This window comes from Protopterus annectens, chromosome 3.part1 (assembly GCF_019279795.1).
Source record: "Protopterus annectens isolate FY-2018-M chromosome 3.part1, PAN1.0, whole genome shotgun sequence".
NCBI classification, from domain to species: domain Eukaryota; kingdom Metazoa; phylum Chordata; order Ceratodontiformes; family Protopteridae; genus Protopterus; species Protopterus annectens.
Genome location: NC_056732.1, coordinates 951,846,170 through 951,872,917, shown reverse-complemented (window position 1 = coordinate 951,872,917; position 26,748 = coordinate 951,846,170). Strand labels below are relative to the sequence as shown.

The 26,748-nt window shown below is 42.2% G+C and overlaps 1 protein-coding gene across 1 annotated transcript in view; it reads left to right on the top strand.

Moving 5' to 3' along the window:
* Positions 1–26,748, top strand: part of RTTN (rotatin) — a 3,641,098-nt gene that overhangs the window by 128,655 nt on the left and 3,485,695 nt on the right. Inside the window, exons 2-3 of the mRNA XM_044067142.1 lie at positions 801–988; positions 15,203–15,398. Of these exons, the coding sequence (XP_043923077.1) occupies positions 801–988; positions 15,203–15,398 (384 nt within the window). The remainder of the gene's footprint in view (positions 1–800; positions 989–15,202; positions 15,399–26,748) is intronic.

Below are 26,748 nucleotides of genomic sequence, written 5' to 3'. Positions count from 1 at the left end.
TAATCTATTCTGTCATTTACAAATGAGAAAACATGGCTAGCCTTAGAAAGGCCTCCTAGGGCTGTTGACCTAGTAATCACTAATGAGTCTATATAGATGCTAATATAAGAATAAATTGTACTTTGATAGCAAGGTTCCAAAGGACTTTCAACAGAAAACTAGTCTGTTTATCTAACCTAAGCTCTGCTTAAGGATAGAAGAGTTTTGGTTTGTTTTTTGAGGTGCTGAAGACTGAGGGTTATTTGACTGTTAAGAGATTTAGCTGATGTTATCTGGGTTTGTGTTGTAAGAACTGTGAATACTGTTATGTTGTTGCTTTGTAAATTACTGTAGTCCATCAGAACTGAGCATCTGGTTTAACTAATGCATAACCAGTAAACAGAATAGATTGCCCCATGTGAAGAATTCATCTAATACTGATTATGAGGCATAGTTTTATCTTATGGCAATAAAGGGTATTTCACTGAGTGTGGATAATGACTTGAACAGCCTTTTCAAAGTGGTTGTATGCTCAAAAATTGTAACAGAATTTAAAAATGCTTGGTATAGGTGTAAGAGGGACCAGTTGCTGTGAGACTGGTGAGAAAAAGAACCACTGTTGGATTAGCAGAATCTGCAGTTTACCCAGTAGGTTGGAGAATAGGCTGCTGTTAAAAATGTGATAAGATGTTCCACTGTAAGTTGGTTGCAATGTTTTGAATCTATTTCCAGTAAATTCTGTGCTAAGTTATGCCTCCTGTTCTTTAGAGTACACCTGTTTTAATATTTATTTTTGGCTATTATGTCTGCTGTTATTTCAGGCCATCATCTGGAAGAGATCCGAATACGAGCTCTAAAAAACCTCATAAGTAAATTAGATCATGGTTTGATTTCTACCTATGACCTTGTGCAAGAAAAGATACTTTACCGTCATCTTCTGGAATGGTTTAATTTTCCAAAGGTTCCCATGCAGGAAGAGGTACTGGATTTACTAACCCGTCTTGCAAAGGTAAGCAAAGAGATGGTTATTTTTATGTCTGTAGTTATCAACAAATGCATGCTATTTTCTGAAATTTTCTTCTGGATTGAGAAGAGACTTGACACTTGTTAGCACTGGTGTTGATGTTCACTCCTACCTGCATCAGCACTGCCATTAATGTGCACTCATTTAAATTCCCTTTGTTATTTTGTTGTTTTTTCTCTTGTGTAGCATTATTTTTTGTGTTTTCATCTGTTTGTGTCTGGGTCTTAAGGCATGCTGTGGCTCTTTCTCATTTGTATTATTTTCAAATTTGCCCATTTTTTGTACAATCGCTGATCAGATATTTCTTGAGTAAAAGGGAATGGTGTGATTAGAATGCAACAGTCTGTAATGTTGCTAGTTTGGTGCTTCATTTTCTGTTTTGGGCCTACCTTTTGAAACTACTTATGACTTTGTGTTGCATATTAGTTAACCAGTTACTGTGTGTGTGTGTGTGTGTGTGTGTGTGTGTGTGTGTGTGTGTGTGTGTGTGTGTGTGTGTGTGCAGATGATTTTACAGGAATAAGTTCCGCAAGTTAATCCTTATGTTTGTTACTAAGAGGATGTAAAGTTTATTTTGTGAAAAGTTCAGTTTTAAAACTTTGAAAATTGGCCACATTTTGAATGAATACTGAAAAATGTTTCATCTGGGGTGCTACTGAGGCACCTTTCCTAGACTTTGTCCTATTCCTCTGCCATTCCCTGGAAATTAAAATAACTAGCAGTACTCCTAAACTCCAAATATTTTCCACTGGATTGGACTCCAGCCACCAGTTTAACAGTCAAACACCTGAAACACAGACAGAGCAGAATAAATTAAAAATAACCAACAGTGCTCCTACACTGCAAAGTTCTCTCACTGGCTTGGACTTCTGCCCCAAATAAAGCTATATCATTTAATATCTTGAAGGACAAAGCAGCATAATCTAGTAAGAAAATCTTTGTACAGGTACAAATACAAGCGTGCAATGCATACTTGTTTTTCCATGTAGCTCTGCAATAAGCATGTAGTCTTGAGTAAAAACACTGTAGCTAAATGATAGGTGAATATTATAGCTAAGACCCACAGTACCTTGATGCTCAAGTTCCAGTCATAGGCTTACAAGTCCCTGTAGTTTCCAATTTTATTAAAGCAAAGTGCCCATTTAATTATATTTTAAAAGAAACTTTCTTGAATTCTGATTATATTGTTTAATATTTGATTAAGATTAAACAACAAGTCAGTCATTACTTGGTGGAACTTAGCTTTTTATGAAACACTACACCTGACAGTAGGTCTGGATTTCATTCCATCTTGGCCCCATTCTGCCTTCCCCACTATTACTTGTATAGCTTTATATATGTCAAAGTAAGTGCTAGGCTATCTGCCTTTGTGGGCCATTTTAAGACTAATGAGTCTCCCTTTTTATGCTCAAATTTAACCTGTCTCATTTAAGGACCTTCCACAGACCTAGGGAATTACAGGCCCATAAGTCTGTCTGGCCTTATGTGCAAAGCCATGGAAAGACTTTTATCATGGAACTAATCAATAAGGATATAGGGGAGCCTCCAGACACTGGACCATTCTCAGTTTGGATTAGTCAAGGGCAGATTATGCTTATCTGAACTGGTGGACATTTTTGAAAAGGTCAACAAAGCAATGGATGGCCTATGGCACCTCCTTCAGGCATAGTAGAAAAATGAAATCATCTGGGAATAAACCCCTTTGTCACCCCACTGGATTGTCAAATGGCTCACAGATAAGACACAGGATATCAAAATAGGGGAATATAGCTCTACAAAGTGACCAGTCACCACTGGAGTCCTCCATGGTTCTGCACTGGGAACTGTCTTGTTTTGCCATCTACTTCTCTGAAGTAAAAGCTATTTGTAAGGGGCTCTGGCTGAATTAAGTCTGTAGATGACTACAAGCTAAGAGCAGTCATTGAATCCCCAAATGACTTGACCATCCTACAGTAAGGTTTGACCCATATAAATAACTGATGCCAAAATCATTGACTGAAACTAAATGCCTCTACACAAGGGAACTACCATGTTGACGAAATGCCCCTAAGTGTTGACCCAGTTGTTTGAGGTTTGGGAATTTGTATGAAGAGTGACGTAACTTTCAGCCAGTATATGTCCATTGTTGTAAGAAAGTCCTTCCGTATTGTATGGCTTATAAACAAAAGGATTGTGTTTAAATATAGGGATGTTATTGTCCCCCTTTACTCAGCAGTCATTAGGCCAGTCATTGAGTATAATGCCCCCCTTGGTATGGATTTGTCTGGACACATGTAACAGCTGTAATCCCCACAGAGATACTTTTCTGAAAGGATACAAGGCCTAAGATATATGTCTTACATGGACCTACTGAGAGCCCAGTTACTATACTGTGTATCCTACAGACTGTTAAGAGGTAACCTGTGTCTGACATACAAGGCATACTCAGACCCAATAATGATGGATTTACTTCACAACAGCAAGTCAAATTGCATTAGGAATACATGGGCTAGGGATCTAAACCTCTTCTACAGCATCAGCAGAATGTTTGGAGGGACAGGTTTATCTCCCGAGAATATTGCTGCTCTGGAACAGATTCTCCGTAAAACAACAATCCTCCCTGTCCATGTTCAAGAGCAGCTTGGATCTGTGGATGGTAAACAGAAAATTTACCCCAGGACTGCCCCTGTACTACTAATGGACAGAGAACTCCTAAATGCTTTATACCATGCATGGGTTCTCTCAAGTTTTCTATTGCATGATCCCATTTATTCTCACTAGGGGTAATATATAATTATTGACCATAGGATAGGTAAGGCCAATCTAATACCAGAGTAGGTTAATTCAAGCACAAAAAGGAAATTAGCTAGGCTTAAAATGGTTTGCAAGGGCAGCTAGCCTCATACTTGCCTATAAACCTATTGTTTTGAGCTGGGACACAGGAAATTTCTATCGATAGTAAGGCCTTAATAAGTTTAATGCTATTGCTTAACAAAAAAATAGTTTTTGGAAAATGAAAATCAAAATTTGAACAAATTGTAACTGAAGTACTGAATGTTGTAATTGAAGTACTGAATATTTTAAAGGAGATAAAAAAGAGAGGTGGGATATGTATAAAAGGAAAGGAGTAAATTGTATTGATGGATATGGAATTTGTGGGAACAATACATGCATAATAACGGTCACGAGGAGGAGTGGTGTTTGTGCAATTTATGTAATATAGTGAATAGTAGTTGCTAAAACGAGAGAAAACGTACATGTAATGTATACAAAATGTTAATATGGTTTCTTTCCTTTTTCTGGTAATGTACACGTGCCTGTGATAATTTAATAAAGGTGTTTAAAAATAAAGTAACCCAAAGCTCTCTCACATATTGTACTACACATTCTGTTAAACAGTAATATGTATTTGTAGTTGGGGACATATTCTCAATAGTCAGACATGAAGTCATTGCTATAGGTGATTTCAAAACTGCTCTAAAGGTGATTCCACAACACCTACACCAAAGACAGACTTATGCAAATCAATGCACCCTCTATCAAAGAAAGTGCTTTAGATTGGATAGTAAGCTCTGTCCCTAAAAAATATTAAACATTGGCATACTGCTGAACACAATCTGTGATAATTACCCCACATGCATAAACTGGTGACTTGCCAGAATGGACAAAAATACTTGGGACACTTGCATTGTTTTGCTAGTGCTGAGAAAATTTAACTGTAGCCCTATAAAATATATTCCATTAGACAAAGCAGTAAACTTTAATTCAACACTCCTAAGCACGGGGTTAGTGCAAAAAGAAAAATAAATGTAACCCTACCTCAACATTTAACGCATAATGGAAATAAAGCTTGTAAACCTGGAAAAATGGCAGAGAGAGAAATCAAGCAATAGCCAGCAACACTGTCATAATCTTTGAAACTTGGCTGAGACTCTTGTGTCCCTAGGCAAGAAAACATTTTTTACAGCAATCCAATAACAAAACTAGCAAAAAGTTCTGAGCTGGAGTAAACAGTTTTCTAAATCCATTACAAAGGGGCAACCAAATTCTCTTCTGTCTGCATTGCATTAAATTGTTGTCTACAAGTTCAGTAACCAGTATATTGATCCAATCACCCCTTCCTAAAATTAAGAGAACTAAGAAATTTGCAACTGCAACAAAAAGAGTTTACAGTGTTTCTCCCCCAGAGTGTCCCAATCTTAATATCTGGTAACTAAACCTAACCACTCTAGCTGTTGACATACTGCTTGCTGAGTGCAAATCCTGGTAAATCAATCAATCAAGTAATCTGTTTCCACCATTTTGAATGTCTTTTATATCTGTGTGGAAAAATACTGAAGTTCAACATATTTTGTATTCTGTATATAAAGGGTTAAGCAGAAAAATGTTCACTGCGTGCAAACTGAAATGTTCTGGAAAATGTTGATCACTGAGGAATGCAGAAGTTAATCTTAAACTGCTGATAAGAAAGTTAATGTTGCAAGAATAACTGTGGTACTAGCTGGTAAAAACAAGTAATCAAACTATCACTTCTGATGAATGTTCTGTGTGCTACGTGTGTGTACGTGCAGAAGGGTCTATAAAAGCAGAACTCAAAGTACAAGTAGCCAGACTGCTGGCATACTACTATCATGTAGCAGGTCTCCATGCATGTAAAATAAAGCTGTTTTACTTGCTTACAAGAACTTGGTGTGATTCTTCCAGAATATGTTAGAAGAGTAAAATCTTTCGACATAACTGGCGCCCAACGTTGAGGCGGCCCCTACACGGCGCAAATCGAACAAAGAGAGGCTGAAAACCTGCGCAGGTGGAGAGAGATCAGGCTCTCCTCAAACGAAAGACCTCCGACTGAAACAGGTCGAAATTAGAGGCCAGTCACTCTTTCCAGATTCAATCCGTGAGGTGGCAGTGAAACAGGGCGGAGGAATCACAAAGGTAAGCAAAACGTTATTTTTTTTGTTTCTGATTGGAATTTTTGTCTAAATTTTAAGGGACTAGTCAAGGGAGAAATTTAATTTTCTCAAATATAAGGAGTATATGTGAATAGATTCCATATACAAGAGATCTCAGGAACAGGAGTAGTTTCTCGTAAGAGAAATGGGAACAGGAACCAGTTGCGTCAAAGGTGACGACAAAACTGAAGATGAAAAGTTTATGTTTGATTTACACCCAAAGAACGTAAAATATTTAGATAAATGGAAAAAAGACCATGGGTTTAGTGGATGTTTAAATAAGTCAGAATGTCAAAATCTAGTAAGATTACTGCGCAAACAGGCAGGAAATAAGACAAGGAATCAAAAGAAGGTGGGGTTTCCCCAGGCACAGAAATGGCTGGAGGAAGCAAATAAGAGACATAGGGAACAACATTTGAAAAAAGGGTGTGGTAATTCAAGTGAAAGAGATGTGTACTTTGTTCAAAAGGAAGATAATGAAACTTCCACAGTCAGTCGTAGTCACCAGAATCCCTCAGCCCCTCCCATCCAGTATCCAGACCCTGCACAGGTTATCGAGGTGCCCCCCGACCAGGACCCACCACAATACCAGGCTTCGGTGGGTGGCCCCCCCACGCAAAGTATTATATTACAGAGAGAGCCTGCCAACACTCTTGACTTATGCAGTGGAAGTATTAGGAGAGAAGGGCACTGGTAGCAGGGGGTCCCAACTTCCGCAAATAAGGTGCCAATCTGGTCCTAGGATTTGCCTTATTACTTGTTCAAATTCTACAGCGTTTAATCTATAACTCATTCTCATGCCCCCTACGTCTGTACGGAATTTACGCATATCTACTTTCGGATGGGGAATCCCCTCTACCGCTTTTCGGATGTCATCACGGGTCCACAGTCGGTAGATCAGGAAGGAGAGGAATACCCGCTGATAGAAGTGGCAAATCCTCAAGCAGGCGCAGAAGGTGAGGGTCCTACAATATTGGTCTACCGACCGTGGACCCGTGATGACATTGCAGAGGACTGGAGAAACCGATGGCTGCTTCCGGTGGTACCGCATGACTATATGATGGTCAGAAAGACGTAGATGGAGGGTATGAGGAAGAAGAAGAAAGTGAGAATGGCGAAGTAGGTACAAGTGAAGACGATGGGTGGGGACAGGAAATGGCAGAAAGTGAGGAATATCAAATGGTAAATCTAACAGCACTAGCATCAACTATGCAATTGGAATCCCAACCATTGATCACATTGCAAGTTGAGGGCTGAGACATAGAATTCCTTTGTGACTCAGGGGCTTCACGAACGTTAGTCAGAAGTACTGCCATATCATCCGATGTTATTTCGGATGAATATGTGCTTGTAAAAGCAGCAAATGGTCGTATTTACAAAGAGCCATTGTCCAAACCTCTGTGGTTTACCGACCCAGAGACGAACCAAACCATACGGTTCAGTAATAATTTCAAAAATCTGCCCAGTAAATTTACTAGGAAGAGATTTAATGCAAGTGTTCGGCATAGCAGCCGTCCCAACCTCCACTGGGATGGTGGCAAGGAGAATTGAACCAAATAGTGCAATGCTATTAGAGGGGCAGGGAGATCTACATTACTGGTATAGTAATGATTTGATAGAGACAGGCCCCAGAGTGTAGTGACGGATCTTACAAATTTGGCATTAAGCAAATACGGAATAAAAAATCCGAAGGTGTCAGATCCATTACATTGCACAATGTATTACAGAAGATGTGCCGGACCTGATTTAGAATATGAAAAGAAATTTCTTAGTTTTAAAGTCACCAAACTAGTATTGCATAGCCTTTTTTGGGACACACTAGGTAATTCTGCAGTCACATGTAGCCTTACAATGGATATGCAGCTGCTGTATAAGAATGAATTAACCACACATATTTCAGTCATGGAGGGTGAAGGAATGTCATGGTACCTCGTGGGTAAGAAAATAACTGAATGGGTAGGATGGACACCAGAACAGTTGGCAGGTAAAGGCGTTCAGGTTCAAAAACTTAACTGGGTTACACAAGCCAGACCGACCGTGCACCTCTGGGAAGACGAACCGATACATTCCCCTGGGACATTATGACTATGTCTCCTTTCGGAGGACAGGAATGTCACTATCTATACGGATAGTCAATATGCTTTCTCTACGGTACATGTGTTTGCTCAGCAATGGAAAAATAGGGGGATGGTTACAACCTCGGGAAAAGATATTATGCACAAAGAACTAATCCTTGAATTACTACAAGCCGTCCAACGGCCACGGGGTTTGGCCATCTGTAAATGTGCTGCTCATACCCGTGCTAAGGACCCGGTATCACTTGGTAATGCCCTAGCAGACAAAGCAGCCACAGAGGCAGCTATGTCCAGTACCTTTTCACTTGAAACCACACCTACAGAATTACAACCAACAGATAAGTTTGATTTACAAACCTTACAAGTCCTGCAGGAACTTAGCACAGTACAGGAAAAACAACGCTGGACTAGGTATGGTGTTAGACAGAACAAAGGAATCTATGTGGGACCAGATAATAAATATGTTTTGCCTACTAATCTTTTAGGTATGCAGCACTAGTCGCATGGCCCTTCCCATCTGGGCCCTGCAGCTATGGTTAGAATTATCCACCTTACCTTTTGGACCAAGGGTTTCATTGCATATGCAAAGCGTTTTTGTCTATCCTGCATAGTATGTGCTAAATACCACGGGAGGGTCAGAGTTGCCCGGCATCATTTCCAACACCCCTATCCATTTCATACAATATGTATGGACTTCATCGAATTGACCCCGGCACAACTAAAGAAGTTTGTTTTAGTGATAGTAGATGCATTTACTAAGTGGGTTGAGGCTTTTCCGGTGACACATCCGGATGCTCAAACAGTGGCTAAAATGTTGGTCAATCACATCGTCCCGCACTTTGGACTTCCTACACGCATCTACTCTGACAACGGCACGCATTTTGTCAATCACATCATTCAAAAACTGTCTACAGTTTTCCAAATTGAATTGAAACACCATTGTGCCTACCACCCACAGTCAGCAGGGTTGGTGGAACGCCCCAACGGCATTCTAAAAGGCAAGTTGAGAAAATTCATGGCCGAGACACATCAGTCTTGGATTACCTGTCTACCTCTAGCCCTCCTTTCCATGCGGACAACTCCCACCTCAAAAGGAGTCACCCCATTTGAGTTATTGTACGGGAGACCTTATTACGTCCCGCAGTGGCAAAACTTGTTGGCTGCGGAACGTGAGGGGGGTGAGGAGATAGCAGATTACATGAGGAAAATGCTGACCAATAATAACAGCTGTTTAACAAATGATTGTTTTTCAGGTTCAAGAGATGACAAAATCACGGAAATCAGACCCGGCGACTGGGTCTGGGTCAAAATCATAAAGCGCAAGAACTGGGCATCCCCCAAATGGGAGGGCCCCTACCAGGTGTTGATCGCAACTCCAACTGCAGTTCGGATTAAAGAAAGGTCTTCATGGGTCCACCTAACGCATTGTAAAATTGTAAAACATTTCAAGTTAGATAAAAACTTGAATTCCCCTGAGGAACAAACAGATAGCAGTAACCATGAAGGACAATAATGAGAATAAGAGAAAATGGTTCTATTGCAATGTTTTATTGTTTATAACTATTGTGATTGTAATATTTCTGTTTTGGCCATTTCTGTTTTTTAATGAAGCTAGCCATTCGAAAAGAGACAAACACACCAACTAGCATCCAAACTTTAATACATATCAAGCAATTAAATATGCATATGCATCCTCAATGAATGTCTCAAATTGTTGGGTATGTACTGCAATACCTACTGTACATAGTGGCTTAATGTTAGGGACAGCCCCTCTGGGAACAAATGATACTTGGAATAATTTGTTGTTTGAAACCACAGAAGTACCACTGAGAGACAAGGTGGCGCTGCCTCTTCTGGGGCCAAAAGCGGAACAGTGTGTTTTCAAAAGATTGGAAAAGTTAAGGTGGGGCTGAGCCAATGTAATTTGACAATAGTTCATAATTGTACCCTAGAAGGGCAGTGTGAGACCAAGTTTGGAGCTATAAAAAAAGACATCAATGTAAATGATACTAGTTTTGTTGAAAAAATGCTGTATGTATATGGCCTGTTATTTAAGGGGCTAAAGCCAAATGGGAGTTATGAATTTCCAACCAATATTACCCTCAAAACGAATGATTGTTATTTTATTTGTGGTAGGAAAGCATATAAATGGTTACCATATGGCTGGTCAGGAAATTGTTTTTTGGGATATCTGATACCAGCTATCAGACATGTGAATGCATTACCTCAAGGTAAAATACGAAATGCACGTTCTCTTAATAAACCTATTAATCCCGTAGGTAACATTGATGCGTCATGGATTTATCACCATGACTTGGCACACGTCAGCAGCAAAGGACTCTCACATATGGACCTAGGTGATGATGTAATTGCTTGGGCTGGTATTTTGCCAGCGTATGGGACAGTAAAATCCATCTGGGAACTGAGAAAACTGTCAAAACTGTTAGAGACTCTGAGTAATGCGACATTTTCAGTGCTAGAATTGGTGACGGACGAATTAACGGCGATGAGAACAGTAGTGTTGCAGAACCGTATGGCGCTCGATTTCACCCTAGCGGCGAAGGGAGGTACTTGCGCTCTCATACACGAGGAGTGCTGCTCGTTCATTCCTGATAACGAGCATAAAATCCAAAATCATCTTAAAATAATTCAACAAGTTTCTGAACTGACTAAACCTGGTCCAAACCCCTTGACTGACTTTTTCCAAAACCTGTTTGGAAACTGGGGTTCTGTGTTAATGAATATCTTAATTGCTGTATGTGTTGGTGCAGTCATATTTTTGCTGCTTGGCTGCTGTTGCATACCATGTATCAAAATGATAATATCGAAGGTTATCTCTGCCAATGCTACAAAAGCATATTTTTCTGATTATGAGAAGGTATAAAACGTATCTGGGATTGTGTAAAATAAACAGTATACAAAATGTTGTAAGGGGGGAAATGTGGAAAAGTACTGAAGTTCAACATATTTTGTATTCTGTATATAAAGGGTTAAGCAGAAAAATGTTCACTGCGTGCAAACTGAAATGTTCTGGAAAATGTTGATCACTGAGGAATGCAGAAGTTAATCTTAAACTGCTGATAAGAAAGTTAATGTTGCAAGAATAACTGTGGTACTAGCTGGTAAAAACAAGTAATCAAACTATCACTTCTGATGAATGTTCTGTGTGCTACGTGTGTGTACGTGCAGAAGGGTCTATAAAAGCAGAACTCAAAGTACAAGTAGCCAGACTGCTGGCATACTACTATCATGTAGCAGGTCTCCATGCATGTAAAATAAATCTGTTTTACTTGCTTACAAGAATTTGGTGTGATTCTTCCAGAATATGTTAGAAGAGTAAAATCTTTCGACAATCTGTCTCTACATAAAGGAAGCATCTGCCTAAAACTGTCCAACTTTAGACCAATGTCAATATTTCATTTCTCTAGTACTTGGAATTGTGCATGTATAAACAGGTGTTCACCCACTAAATGAATAATTATTTGCAGTGTCCAACCCAGCATGGTTTTAGACTAACTCCCAATATGGAGACTGCCTTACTGTCATTCTTAATACACTATACCAGAAAAGTAAATAAGGTAAACTTGTGGCATTGCTAGTCCTAGGCCCATTCAAATCTTTTATTATGGTATCACATGAACCATTCCTCAAACGTGAATGAATTATCTTTGCAACAGCAAATAGTGTTTCACAAACTGTGACTCATAAAATGCAATGTGTGAAATGGTAAGCCGATCTCTTCTGTACCCTCTCCATAACAGTAGGAGTACCTCAGGGATCTATACCTTGTTCGTTATTATTCAATATATTTCTCAGTATTATGGTTCTAGCCTCAAAACATGCCACTGTTGTTCACTGTGGAGATAACACCTTCATTTTCCAACCCCTATTCCCAACTCCATGCCCTCACACAGGAATCATTCTGTTCCAGTGAAAACTGAATACAGTGCTCTTGACTTATAAATCATAATAAAAAAGCTGATAGAAGTCCTTCCTCCACATAAATTGAAATATCCAAAGCTAGTGTCCCAGATTAAACTGTTAGGGGGCCATAAAAAAAAATCTGAGATTTGATCAACACCTTCGAAATGCAGTATTAAAAACTAACCATAAACTTGGACTAGTGTACAAAGCAAAACCATATGTCACTTTCCTAGCACATTTAATCATGGCACACACCTTTTTACTGGCCAATCTCATCTGTGCATCTACTAACCAAGTAAAAAGTAATCTAAATAACAGAGTAGTGTTACAGTTGAATTGCCAAATTCCCTTCTAGCAAACAAAAACTAATTGATGGTTCTGTAATACTCAGTTCTCTCACTTACTTGCAACTCCAACTGAAAATTGCATGTAAAATCCTACACTTTCCTGACAAGTATTATCCTGTTTTCAACCCACACTGCAATGGTAATAACTTGTTGACCTCTTCAATCAAAGAAATGGAGACTGCCACTTACCCAAAAATCAAATAAAACATACGGAGACTGCCTCTACCTCAAAGTCTGGAACTCACTTCTATACACATTAGGACAACTCTCCATCATTACTGATTTTTTTTAAACCACATTGAAGATGCATTTGAGTAACACATTACTTTTGTATTTGCATCATGCATAGATACATATTCTGTGTTATGGAAACACCTGTCAAAAATTTGCAGTGAGCATAAATCAGTAGGTTAATGACTAGATTGTAGTTTAATCAAGAACTGTTACACTGGGCTTTAGACAAGCAATGTACATTTCTGTCTACCTTGTCAGCAAAAGAGATTTATGAAGCTGCCCATTTTAAGGAACATTTTTTTTTATTTTGTATTATGTTTTGTATCTCCTAAAGGTGTAAAGCTGTTGTCTCAACTTCAGAATACTACAGTATGTTTCTTCCTGGTCATCTTTTGTTTTAAGAGCAATCTGTCTTTTGTTTGAGCTATTATTTTGTAAACTCTTTCTCTCTTTTTCTTTTTTTTTCTGGAACAAAAAACATCTTTAGTTTCACTTTTCAACTTGTAACATTAATTTATACAGAACAGATAATCAAGTTGTTGTGTCTTTCGGCTTTTCCCGGTTAGGGTTCACCACAGCGGAATTCTGGTCCGCTAATGATTGGCAGTAGATTTTTACGTGCCGTGTTGCCGGCCCTGATGCACAACCTTCAACGAAGGTATGCCCATTCACGCATGTCTCCACACAGAAGACGCTCTCGCTGAGAATCGAACAGGACAATGTCTTACTGTGAGGCGACTACGCTACTGAAGCACCACCACCGCAGTAGAACAGATAATCAAGTACGATTTCCATTTCCATCTTTGTATATCTTAATGTATATTTCCAATCAGCATTTCTTACAGTATTGGTTATCATTATATCCATTTTACTTGAGATATTCTTGCCAGTCACCTTACTTCCTTACTCCTCTTGAACATTGGTTTGTACATACAGTTCCCACGAATACCATTTATTTAAGTGTCGTTTACTCCCTCCTTCTTCCCTGGATCTATACCCATTTTTTTATTTTTAATTTTTTACTGTTATTATTAACATTCAACAACTCATCCAGGGCTACCTTTACTGTTCACTTTTTGTTTTCTTGTGATTGCTTTCTTGTCTGCCAGTATCATTAAACATAAAAAAGGCCTTACTGTGCCTTTGCATTTCAAATCATAGGCTACAACTTGAAACATAATTTCTTTACTACTATTTGCTTTGCTGTCAAACATATACATCGGTGTGCTTTGCATGGAGAGTTTAGAGTCTGGCAGGTTTGGACATTCTCTGAAAACATGTTCACAGTTAGTGCCCCCCCCCCCCACCACCACCACACTCATGTACACAATTTTTTCTCTCTCCTTCTTATCCTTCACATCTCAACCAACTATTCTTCACTTATGAGAAGATCCCATGGAATCTACTTGGAGAATACAAATATCTTTGCAGACACTTCCAGGCACATGTCATCATAAACTGGATTTTGTTGCATGCTTAAGGGTCCAGCAAATGTATTCCCATTGTTCCTTCATAATTTCTCTGTCCATTCTGTTCTTCAAATCTTTTCTCAGTTAAATGTTTTATATAATTGTCTTGCAATATTTTATATGCTCTACTGATTATTCCATTTTAGTAACTTTTTTTCTGTTCTTGGTTCCTCAATGTACTTTACCAAAACTCACATTTCACTTAATAACCCCTATCCTGTCTTCCAGATCTTTCATTATAGCAAGTAGATAACTTATTTTTGATGTGCTTGCACTGCAGGATATTCACAATTTTCTAGTTTACCATAAGTTTCACTAAAGTATTTTTAAAGAACCAAAAGCTACACACCAGTATTGCTTTCTACGAGGAATTGTCTGTTATCTCATCAATTGATTGCTAGTTTTCCTAGTGACACCTTTTTGTCCAAACCAGCCACCTGAATGTCCATTTCAGTGATTGCAGTATATAGATTACTCTGAAAACTGGAGATCTGCGAGTTTGTTGTATACGTATTGTATGGAGGTAGCCTCTTCCTGCACTCTAGTTGAATTGCCTGTTCAGTCTCTTAAGTTAATTCAAATACAGTGCTGAGAAGGGTGACAAGTAATTTTACCTCCTGCCAGTTGGTTACATTTCTGTCAAATGGGTTTATTCAAATACACATTGTTAAGGAAAGTCAGCATTTTGTACTATTTTTGTCCTGTTATTGTCTTTCACTGGCAGACTATGAAAGGATTACTAGCATTGGCACGCACACTGGGATGCTTGACTGATGAGTTTTCAGGTCATATCATGTTTTTTATTGGTTGGTAATGGGTGTCAATAGCTGATGATAACAGCTACCAGAACCTCTTTGGCTGCTTGATTCCAGCATTTGGGCTACTAGTTGAACAGGTGTCATTTGCAGTCTAGAGTCAGAGGTACTGTTTTAAGAGCTCTTTTACTGACTGTTTTAATGAGTTTTTAAGAGGGTTTTAAGGTTTGACTGCTTAGAGCTCTTTTACTGACAGTTTTAATGAGTTTTAAGAGGGTTTTAAAGTTTGACTGCTTGGTAGTAAATGGTATTGCTCTAATGTAGAACAGTACAAGAAGCTTGTAAAGTGAGGACAGTAATTATGCTATCTTGTGCATCAACTAACTGAAGTTTTCTCTTCTTATTAATTATTAACCTCAGCAGATTTATAAAACTTTTTGTCTCTTTTTTTATCTTTTTGAAAGCATCCGACAGCTGTCTGTTTGTTAGGAGATATTGGAGCTGTAGAGTTCATGTCCCAGCTGCGTTCTAACCTGGAGCCGAATCTACAAGCCAAAGTAGATGAAGTACTGGATTGCCTCTTCAGGTTACCAGATATACCTGCTGATGATCAAGTGTCCTCTTACCATTTACAACCCTTAACAAGACTAGCTGACCAAGGTATTTTAATATGTGAATGGGATAATTGGTTTGCCTTGTTTATTTTTGTTACTGTTTCTGTACAAGTTAGTTGTCATTTTTAGAAGACATCAACTTTAAAAGATAAGTATTATGCTACATTTGTTAGATTGATATTTAAGGTCACATGCTAAGCTAGTTTTTCTTCTGTCATCACATTAATAGTGAGGTGTGGCCGGGTAGATTGCTCCAGTTTAACATCACAATACAAAAGCAATGGCAATTCTGACATTAAACACTTAAAAATGTACATTTCCTTGCAACACGTGCACAATAGCTTTCCACTGCTTTGTCACACTCTTGCATTAATGCATCAGTTTGTCCTGCCTTAGTTTGCACTAGCAAGCTTTATACTAGTAGTAAAAAAAAGGAATCTTAAATATGATATCTTGAGAAGAGTGGAGCATTGTGTTTTTATATGCTTGTTACCAAAACTCTGTCAACAAGACCTGATCTTTTCCTGATTTTGCAAGTGAGCTGTCCAGCTGAAATAGATGGATGTTCTTCGTGTTCCACTGTTGTAGTCATCACATTTGGGTTATCTACCTGCAGGTAGCCCTCAGCCGGCCTGAATACTAGAGTCTTCGGATTTCTGCGTTGGATGCTATTGCTTCTTCCATGATGTCAGTTCATCAGGGGTATAAAACATGCAGCCGACACCATTACCCCAGTCTTTCTTGCCGTGCAGTGCCCGAAGAAGAAGCAGTGCGCAAGTGCCAGTCAGCCGTCTCCTGAATTTTTCGTTTTCGAGTTTCAGACCTGAAGTCTTCAAAAAAAGATATGTACCCCACTGGGGATCCTTTTTCTTGCTCTATTTGATGTCAGTAAAAGTTAGCAATTGTCTTGCCTATGGAAAGCAAATACCTCTTAGAGATTTTCATTCTTACTGCATCCCGTGTGTAGGCCCAGACCACGACGTCCCTCACTGTCGATTTTGTGCCTTGTTCAATGCCCGAACTATTCATCGTCTGGCTATTTTTGCAGTCAGTTACTTTCATACTCGATCTCCATACTCCGAAATGGCTTTGTTAAGCCATCCGACTACCCATCTTCCGAAAAAACGTAAGGATAAAGACAGAGACAGACCGCATAGGTACAAAACTGCCGACAATGCTTCCGTTAAGCTAGTCGCCAGTCTGCCGGTACTCAGTGAGACACTTTCGCAGCCCCTGATACCCGCTACTTCAGATTCGCAGGCCTCTACTGAGACCCATTCGGAGTACGGCATCCTGCGAGTTGCTTCTTCGACTATGGAACCTGCGGATGTCTTTACCTTGGATGGATCCGGAGCTGCTGTGCAGACACCGGCTTCTGAGGGTGTATTCAGGCCTACAGACATTCATATTAGACCGACGCCATCGTTTCCATCCAGAAGTTCCGAATTCCTTAGGCCAAAAACTTGCACTTCGCCTAGAAAACCGAGGATCAAACCGCAGGCTGAGGCCCATATGCCTAAAAACCAGATGCTTAGAATGGCTGAAGACCTTATTACCTTAATTAGGGGAAGCCAGCCTTCCTCCTCTAAGAGACCTAGAACTGATTTTCTTTCTGATTCTTCTGATCAGGAATCTGATATGTCTGTTCCTCCTGATTACCAGGATTTGCCCTTGTCTACTTATGAGGATTCTGATGCTGAGGATTCCATTCCCTCTGCTTCCCCTCCAGAAGGTTTTTCTTCCTTCCAGGCCCTCCTCAACTACACACAATGTGGTTTTGCATACTCTTGGGGAGCATTTCTGCTGGGAAAGCCACAATTACTCTGAGTCCAAAAAGAGAATTAGGGAATTCTTACTTTTTCCTCAACACAGGCCTTTAGCTATCCCTCCTGTTCTGGACATTGTAGATTATGCTTTCTTGGAATCTAGCCTTACCCTAGACACACTACCTCCAGCTCCCAGAAAACCTCACAGGTACTACCGAGTACCTGACTCTCACAAGTTCCTCTTCAAGAATCCTTCTGCGGATCCAGAGACCATTTCCCAAGGATCAAAAGGCATTAAGGCTACTGCTGCCAAAAATCCTACCCTTTCTAATAGACATTCTAGAGCCTTAGACAGATGGGGTAAGAAGGTATACACTTCTGCTACTTTGGCCATTAGGGCTTTAAATTGCCAGTTTCATATGTTAAAGTATCAGCAGCATATTATGGGACTACTTCAACAGAAAATTATGTTGATTCCTGACTGTGCTGAGCAGAAAGAATTGCAAGATTTAATGCATTCTGCAGAACAAGTTGGTAAACATACTTTGCAGTGTGGTTTTGACGCTTTAGAAGCATCTTGCAGGGCTGCTGTCACTGGGTCTGTACTTAGAAGGCATGCTTGGCTTAAGGAACAAAATTTGCCAGATCATGTTAAAGCTAAATTACCGGATGCTCCCTTATACCAAGACCGCCTTTTTGGCAACAAAGCAGAAGGATGGAGGAAAAAGCTAAATCTATGCAAACTGTTAAAGATTTCCTACAAGTACAGCCTCCCAGATTCAGTAGGCATTGGCCTTCTAAGAACTGGTCCTTTCCAGTACCTTTCAGACCTTCTCAGTCCAAACCCAGGAATAGCAGACCACCCAGGCTACAGTCTCAGGCTACGCACAGATCTAAGCAGTGGGGGGCTCCCAATTCCAAAGCAGGGAGTAGTAAGCCAGCCCCCCTATGGAAAGATGTTACAATGACTTAACCTTATCCCTTCCAGGCCCTCCTCAACTACCTGCTCCCTTAGGAGGAAAGCTCCCCCTGCATGCAAAAAACTGGCAACTCATTACCCAGGACAAATGGGTTTTGAACAAAGTTTCCCAAGGATACAGATTCCACTTCCACACACTACCAACCCGAAATGGTTGGCCAGACCTACCCCCAAATCAATGGGCAGAGGCCCAACAGCAGGTTCTCTCTCTTCTCAGTATCAGGGCTATTCAACCTGTCCCAGCAGAAGAAAGGGGACAAGGTTTTTATTCAAGACTTTTTCTGTTACCCAGAAAAGACAACTCTTGGCGTCCTATCTTGGACCTCTCTGTTCTCAACACCTTTCTGGTGGTTCCAAAATTCAAAATGCTAACTCTTCAACAGCTTCTTCCTATGCTAGCCAAGGATGCGTGGCTGGCAACCCTAGACTTAAAGGAAGCTTACCTGCACATCCCAATAAGAGGATCCTGCAGACAATACCTACATTTCAGGGCGGGCTCCATGCACTTTCAGTTCTCTGCACTTCCCTTTGGCTTATCTACTGCACCCAGGGTGTTCACAAAGTGTCTAGCTCCAGCCATTGCATTTTGCTAGCAGAGAAATATTCAGATTTACCCATACTTGGACGATTATCTGATTCAGGCAGAAAGCCAGGACTTGCTATTACAACACTTGGCATTCGTAAAGAAACTTCTAACTTCGTGAGACCAGATAACAAAGCGGTTAAGGTGTTAGTCTCCCATGCACAAGGTACAAGGTTTGATCCTGACCTCCGGCCAATTCATTATCTCCGGGGCTTCTGTGCAGGTCTTCCCCCAAATCATGCTGAATGTTTCCATCTGAAATTCACCCATGAACGGAAGAAATTTAAGGGTGGGAGGTTGGTGTAATGGTTAAGGTGCTTACCTTAGAAACACAAGGTTCAGGGTTTGATTCTGATATGGGGTAATTGGCTAGGCTTAAAATGGCTCATAAGGGCAGTTAGCCTAGTACTGACCTATGAACCTATAACCTCACTGGGGTACACCATCAACAAAAAGAAATCTCACCTAGTACCCTGCCAACCGATTTTATTCCTGGGAGCAAGCTTGAACACAACTTCCCAGATGGCATTCCTCACTCTGGAGAAACAAGTTTATTTGACAACCTACTTCAAACTATTGGCCACAAAACCCCAGCTATCTGCAAGGAAAATACTACAAGTTCTGGGGTTCATGGCCTCTTGCATTCTACTAATTCCATATGCAAGACTGCATAAGAGGAAATTCCAATGGTATCTAAAAAGCCTATGGTGTCAACATTCTCAGGACCTGGAAACAATGATTTCTATCATTCCTTGTATGAAGACAGAGTTCCTTTGGTGGGCAGAGGACTGCTACCACAACAAGGGACTTCCTTTCACTCTACCTCCTGCCTCCCAAACCCTAACAGCAGATGCATCAGACTATGCATGGGGGGCTCACTTGGCAGGGCAGTGTATTCAGGGCAAATAAAACCAGAGACAGATGCACCTGCATATCAATCAAAAAGAAATGTTAGCTGTACAGAATACTCTGGCAGCCTTCAAAGACCGTATTCTTCCAGGACAGCTATTGGTAAAGACAGACAACACTACAGTTATGTGGTACATAAACAAGCAGGGGGGAACCCACTCGTACCCTTTCTGCAGACTAACCATGGCTCTGTGGAACACAGCCATGAGCTAACAAGTACACCTACAAGCACAATTCCTGCCAGGCAAACTAAATTCACTGGCAGACGACTTAAGCAGAAATCTCATGGATCCACACGAATGGAAACTAGAACCCAAAATATTCCACCTCTTGAGGAACAAATGGGGGACTCCAGAGGTAGACCTGTTTGCCTCTCCTCAGAACTACCAGTTGAACAAATTCTGCACAAGAACTCCCCACAGTCAAGCTTGGAAAGTGGATGCCCTGTCCTTTACCTGGGAATGCCTCTCTGTTTATGCCCTTCCCCATCTGCCTCTCCTCTTGTAGGTTCTACTAAAGATCAAACAGGACAAGCCAAGGACAATACTGATTGCACCAGACTGGCCACGCCAACACTGGTACCGCCTCTTGCGCAGTATGACACTGCTACAACCATGGCACCTGCCTCAGACCCCTTCCCTGCTGTCCCAGCAGGCATGCCAGATTCTGCACCCTCTGTTTCAAAAACTGAACCTTTCAGCCTGGCTAATTCCTTGAGCTCTCTTCTAGCATCCCTCAGTAAGGGGGTTCTGGATGTCATTCTGGAGGCAAGGAGGCCTAGTACTAGAAAATCCTATGCTGAAAAGTGGAAAAGATACTGTAACTGGAGCCAGGCTCAGGGGATGGGCACAACGGTGCTTAGCTTACCTCATATTCTAGAATACTTAACAGAAATGTTCCACAAGGGCCTATCCTTCTCGTCTATTAAAATTCATGCCTCTGCCATTTCAGCACATTATAATCCTGAGCCACCCCTCTTCTCTCACCCCTTGCTAAAACAATTCCTTAGAGGGGCCAAAGATTTAAGACCCCCCCCCCCAGGAGAGCTCCCACTCCAGCCTGGGACCCTAACTTTGTATTGGAAAAGCTCACTCTTCCTCCCTTTGAGCCAGCTGCAACAGCAGAGTTGAAATTCCTTTCTTGGAAAACAGCCTTCCTTCCAGCCATCACTTCAGCAAGAAGAGTGTCTGAATTACAGGCCCTCATGGCAGTGGAGCCCTTCGTTATCTTCCATGCGGGCAGGGTTTCCCTCAGGACAAATCCTTCCTTTATGCCCAAGTGGTGTCTAGTGTGGCCCTAAATCAGTCCATTAATTTGCCTACTTTTTTCCCTAAACCACAAAACAAAGGGGAATGAATACTGCACTCTCTGGACGTGCACATACAATTTAGATTCTGTTTGGATAGGACCAAGCCTCTCAGAAAATATGTACAGCTGCTAGTTGGCTTTACTGCAGGGGCAGAGGGGAAGGTCATTTCAAAGCAAACCATTTCCAAATGGATAGCCCATTGCATTCATTTCTGCTACAAGCACCATAGAAAACCTACCCCACATGGGGATAAGATCACATTCCACCAGGGCTGCATCTACCTCTGCGACATTTCTCAGAGGGGTCCCTACCAGGGACATCCTAAAAGCTGCTACCTGGAGTTACCTTCACCAAGCATTACCACATGCCTATCTTTTCTAAACCCAGAACTGTATTTGCCACTGCAGTCTTGCAGGGCTTAATAGCTGGCCCTAATCATCTTTAACTCCCTCCTCCCTTCCTTAGCTTTGGGAATCAACCCAAATGTGGTGACTGCAACAGTGAAACACGAAGAACATAGTACAGTTGTGTACACTTGCCATAAATGTAGATGTTTGAGTGTGTTCACTGTTGCAGTCCTGGTTACTCTCCCTCCAACCCTCTGACTTCTCTTGGCTCTACCTTTCCTTCCTGTTGGTATATTTATTTTTTCTTGTGTACTTGCTTTTTGATGGGGGTGTACCATACCATATAATTTCTTCCTATTGTGGGGCCACCTGACATCTGGGGCAAGAAAAAACTGATGTAATGGCATCGGCTGCATGTTTTATACCCCTGACGACCTGACGTCATTGAAGAAGCGACAGCATCCGACGCAGAAATCCAAAGACTCTGGTATTCAGGCTGGCTGAGAGCTACCTGCAGGCAGATAACCCAAATGTGATGACTGCAACAGTGAATACATTCGAACATCTATATTTATGGTAAGTGTACACAACTGTCACTTGTCACTGGGAATACTGAGAAGAGAAATAGTTTGTCAGAACTGAAGAGAGTATCACTGGGAAGCAGCATGATCTACTAAGTGTGCACCTTCTGCATAACAAATGACAAAATAGCAGTTTAAAAATAATTGACTGTCTTTTCTTCTTGAAGGCTTGTCTTGTAGGAAATTTAAATTTTGTCACAGCGGTCAGCATTCTGACCAGTGCTTTCTCATTATTTAAATGGTGCTGTCCTGAGTCTTAATATTCCAGTATGATCTTATACATAGGTTCATAGGTATATACAAGGGTAATGACCATCAGGGCCTTTATAAATCTAGATGTGCAAACAAATATGTGCATTTATTTACTAGGCATTACTCCTGTCATTCAAATGCTGTATGCATGCTGTCTAATGATTCATTGGTTTGTCAATTGTCTTGGAGTCTTATTAGATAGTCATCTCTCTTTTTAATATGTATTTATTGTACATTACTAGAGAAAGTGACTACCAAGCATAATCTGACCTATTATGTACTTCATTGCATACATTGAATAAAACTGACTTACAGGAGACACACAATGTATATCTGAAGAAACTGTTATGGGTACTGTTTTACCATACTTAAAAACTGTTGCAGTTAACATTGTAAAGAAGATTTTATTCAGTGGAAGTAAACAAAAATGATCACTGTGTTGTAAAATGAGAACATCTGAAGTAGTTAACTTCATTTGATCAGCAACCTGTGGGTTTCGGATCCGATACGGATCCGAGCCGGCAGCATACCAAGCAAAAAGATCCGAGCTCCAAGCTCCTCCCCCCTACCCATACTACACTGCAACCTCCTTCCAATCCTCAGATCTCGTTTGCCGGCCATGCCCTCGAGTCTGTCAGATCCACTTTCGGATCTGAGCTCTCGGAGCCGAGAGTTGGGTGTCTGATCCGAGGTGATGAGTGTGTCAGTGGCATACCGTCCCTTCGGGTCCGGCCGTTCCAACTTTGGCTCCGATCCCTTCATTGGATCCGAGGGTCTCGTCTACCCTCACTACCAGTTTCAGGGAGGCCGGTTCTCCCTCGGCATTTGACTTTGTGGAGAGGGTTCTCTCTGAAGGATCGAGACCCCTCACTCTGTCCTCGGGGTCCATCCCTACTCCCTCGCAGCTGGGTTTGTCTTCCGTCATCCAGTCCCCCCAGGGACAGCCTGTGTCTATTGCTCCCCATTTGTGAGCCCTCCCCTGAGAGTCCACCCAAGGAGGTCCCTCACAAATGCCAGTGTAAAAGGAGGCACTTGGACTCCCCTAAGTCCCTCACTGAGGATACCGACTTGGAGGAAGGGGAAGGTTCCCCCAAATCACTCCCCGAAGATGTCTCCTTTGGAGACATTATGGAAATCCTTTGCTGGGGTGGGTGGTCCGCCCAAAAACCTTCCCCTGACGAGTCGGTATTCCTGGAGGCGATCGACTTAGGCCCATCTACCTCTTGGGTGTCCTCCCAGGCTGACCCTCAGGTGGACCTTTTCACCACCAGAGCTTGGAAGGAACCGGACACTGTGGAGCCTATACCCAAAAGGCCCAACAAAATATTGAGTCCACCGGCAGATAGAGCTTCTTGGAACAAAGGTTCCCCGGTTGATGCCATGGTGGTGGTGGTGGCCACAAAAAAGGAACTCGCCCAAGAAAGTTCCTCGGTCCACCCCCCAGACAAGGAGTCCAGGGCTGTGGGCCATCTTGGAAAGCAGACTTTTGCTTCAGCCACCTTTACTATAAGGGCACTGAATTACTTGGCCCACACAATTCGACTGCAGCGGGACCTCGTGAAAGAGTATGCTGAGTCTCCTGTGGAGTTCTTGTCGGCCGAGGATAAACGGACTTTCTCGGCTCGTATGGCCACTCTCAAGTCTGTGTCCAATACGTCCATGTGTTTACTCTCTCATGCCACTGAGGGAGCCGCTAGGGCAAGCGGGTCCGGCATCGCCTTAAGGCGTCACACCTGGCTCCATCTTTGCAATTTTTCGGAACCCTTCAAGGCGTCCTTCGCTAATGCACCCTTTGATGGTCCGACCCTGTTCGGGAAGACTGTCCGCGATACGCTTGTCCAGAGCAAGTAAGACGGGAAGACGCTGTCAGCCGTCGGGATCCGCTTCTCTAACCCTCAAAGGTCTTTTTCCAGGAGCCAGCGAGGGCAAAAGAAGCTGTGGTTCCTGAAAACTCAGCAGTCCCGGAACACTCAGGACTTCTTCTCCCCCAGAGGCAGAGGGGGACAAGTTGGATGCCGGTCCAGAGGCAGAGGGGGGGCCGAAGAACTTCGGGTCATGTGAACCTTTTTCAGAGTGACCCGTGCAGCAACCCTGAGGGGTTGCCCGACTGATCCTCTCTGGAGGCAGTTGGTGGGTGTTTTTCGATGCACGTAGCCCAATGGGAGTCCATCACGACAGATCGCTGGGTGCTTCGAATTATATCCAGAGGCTATTCTATTCCCTTTATAAACAAGCCCCCTTACACAAGGCACCTCCCGGACGTCCCACCCACTCAAAGAGAGGCCGTGGCCTTGGAAATAAAAAAGCTACTAGAAAAAAGAGCCGTCCAGCAGGTGCCCCCAGACCGGTCCGGATCAGGCATCTATTCCAGGTTCTTTTTGGTGCCAAAAAAGACGGGGGACCTAAGACCGATTCTTGACCTATCAACAATGAACCTGTTCATTGCCAAGGAATGTTCCAGATGGTCACGCTTTAATCCATCTTGCCCTTCCTGCAGGAGGAAGACTGGTTGTGCTCGATAGGCCTCAAGGATGTGTACTACCATATTCTGATGGACAGGCGATCCTGGAGGTTCCTCCTCTTTCGGCTAGGGGCCAGTCATTATCAATTCAGGGTCCTACCTTCAGTCTCACCACAGCCCCCAGGGTGTTCACCAAGGTCATGACAGTTGTAGCGGCCCACCGGAGACTTCAGGGCATTCAGGTTTTCCCGTACCTGTACGACTGGCTCCTCACCACCCCCACCAGGCATCTACTCTTACTAGCCAGAGATTTCTTTCTCCGGATATCACCTCGGCTAGGGATTACCATAAATCTTAGGAAGTCTTCCCTTCAACCTGTTCAAGTGTTAGACTTCATAGGGGCGAGAATAGATTCTTGTCAGGCCAGGGCATTCTTAACTCCAGACAGACTACACAGCCTGGCACTTCATGGGTTAGCACTTCTGTAGTCCTCTGCACCCCCTGCAGAATTAGACCTGAGAGCCTTAGGGTCCATGGCAGCAGCTATCAACCTGATCCCTTGTGCTCGTCTGCATATGAGAATTTTACACTGGACGTTGTAAGTTCAGTGGTCGATTCTTCATCAACCTCTAGATTTTCCGATCCCTCTGAGCAGTGTGTGCATAAATTCTCTCACGTGGTGGCTCCAATCTTGGAATTTGCAGAAGGGACGTCCCTTTCTTGTGCCCCAATCCCAAGCCACGGTGACCACGGATGCCTCCCGCTTAGGGTGGGGCGGCATTGTTCGGGGAGGACTGTTCAAGGCACATGGACTCTAAACGAGACCGTTCTGCATATAAATGTTCTAGAGATGAGAGCGGTCCTTTTAGCGTTGCAGGCCCTTCATGCTTATCTCCCTCTGGGAACTATTGCGATCCAGTCAGACAATATGTCAGTGGTCTGGTATATCGACCAACAGGAGGGAACCAAGTCTTATCCCCTTTGTCAAGAAGCCATGAGAGTCTGGGAATGGGCGATCTCCACCAACCGCTTTCTGATAGCAACACACATTCCGGGTCGGTCCAACATCTTGGCGGACAAATTGAGCAGAACTATCCTTTCTCCCTACGAGTGGTCTCTGAACCCTTGTGTAGCGGAACAGATCTTCCTCAAGTGGGGTCAGCCTTGCTGCGATCTCTTCCCATCTCCTTCCAACACGAAGTGCAGTGAGTTTTTCACTCTAATCCCCCCGGTGGGGGAAGTCCCCAGAGACACTCTTGTTCATGCTTGGCCACCCGGTCTTCTTTATGCATATCCCCTGCTTCTGCTCATGATAAAGTTCTTACAGAAAGCTCACCGGTTGGGGAGCAAATTGATCCTCATAGCCCCATTCTGGCCTCGTCAAGTCTAGTTCCCCTGCCTACGGTCTCAGCTCATAGCTCCAACTTGGATCTTGGATCCCATTCTGGATCTGATTTGTCATCCCTCGGGAATGTTTCCTCTGAATCTGGACAGCCTGAAGCTCACAGCTTGGCTGCTTCAGTTCCAATAGCTGCTAGAACTCCCGGTATCTCTTCTCCTGTTAAATCTATCTTGGTTGCGGCACATAAATCCTCTACCAGGAAAATTTACTGTAGCAAATGGAGATGCTTCTCCATTTGGGCTTCATAGAGAAATCTAGATCCTTTTACCGCTCCGATCCTAGCGGTTGATTCTTCATCAATAATACCTATTAGACTTTTTGTCTCATATCTTCCAGCAAGGAGCCAGCTCTTCCACAGTGAAGGTCCAGCTGGCGGCTATTTCTCATTTCCATGTAGGGGACAATTTAGGCTCTCTCGCTGCTGCCAGAATTTGTAAGACCTTTTTGAAAGGCACTTTTCTTCTGAGACCTTCTATTAAGAATCCATCCCTGCCGTGGGATCTGACTGTGGTTCTTCAGGCCTTAGTTGCACCTCCTTTTCAGCCCTCGGCATCAGTTGACTTAAAATTTTTGTCATGGAAGACGGCTTTTCTGTTAGCTAAAACTTCAGCAAGAAGTGTCGGAGCTTCAAACTCTTTGTATGAAACCCCCATATCTTGTGTTTCATAAGGACAGGGTGTCTCTCAGGACTAATCCATCCTTTCTCCCTAAAGTTGCTTCTGAGACAAACACTAATCAGTCTATTAATTTTCCTGTCTTTTTCCCTAACTTTCAGAACAAAGGGGAATATAAACTTAATTTGCTGGA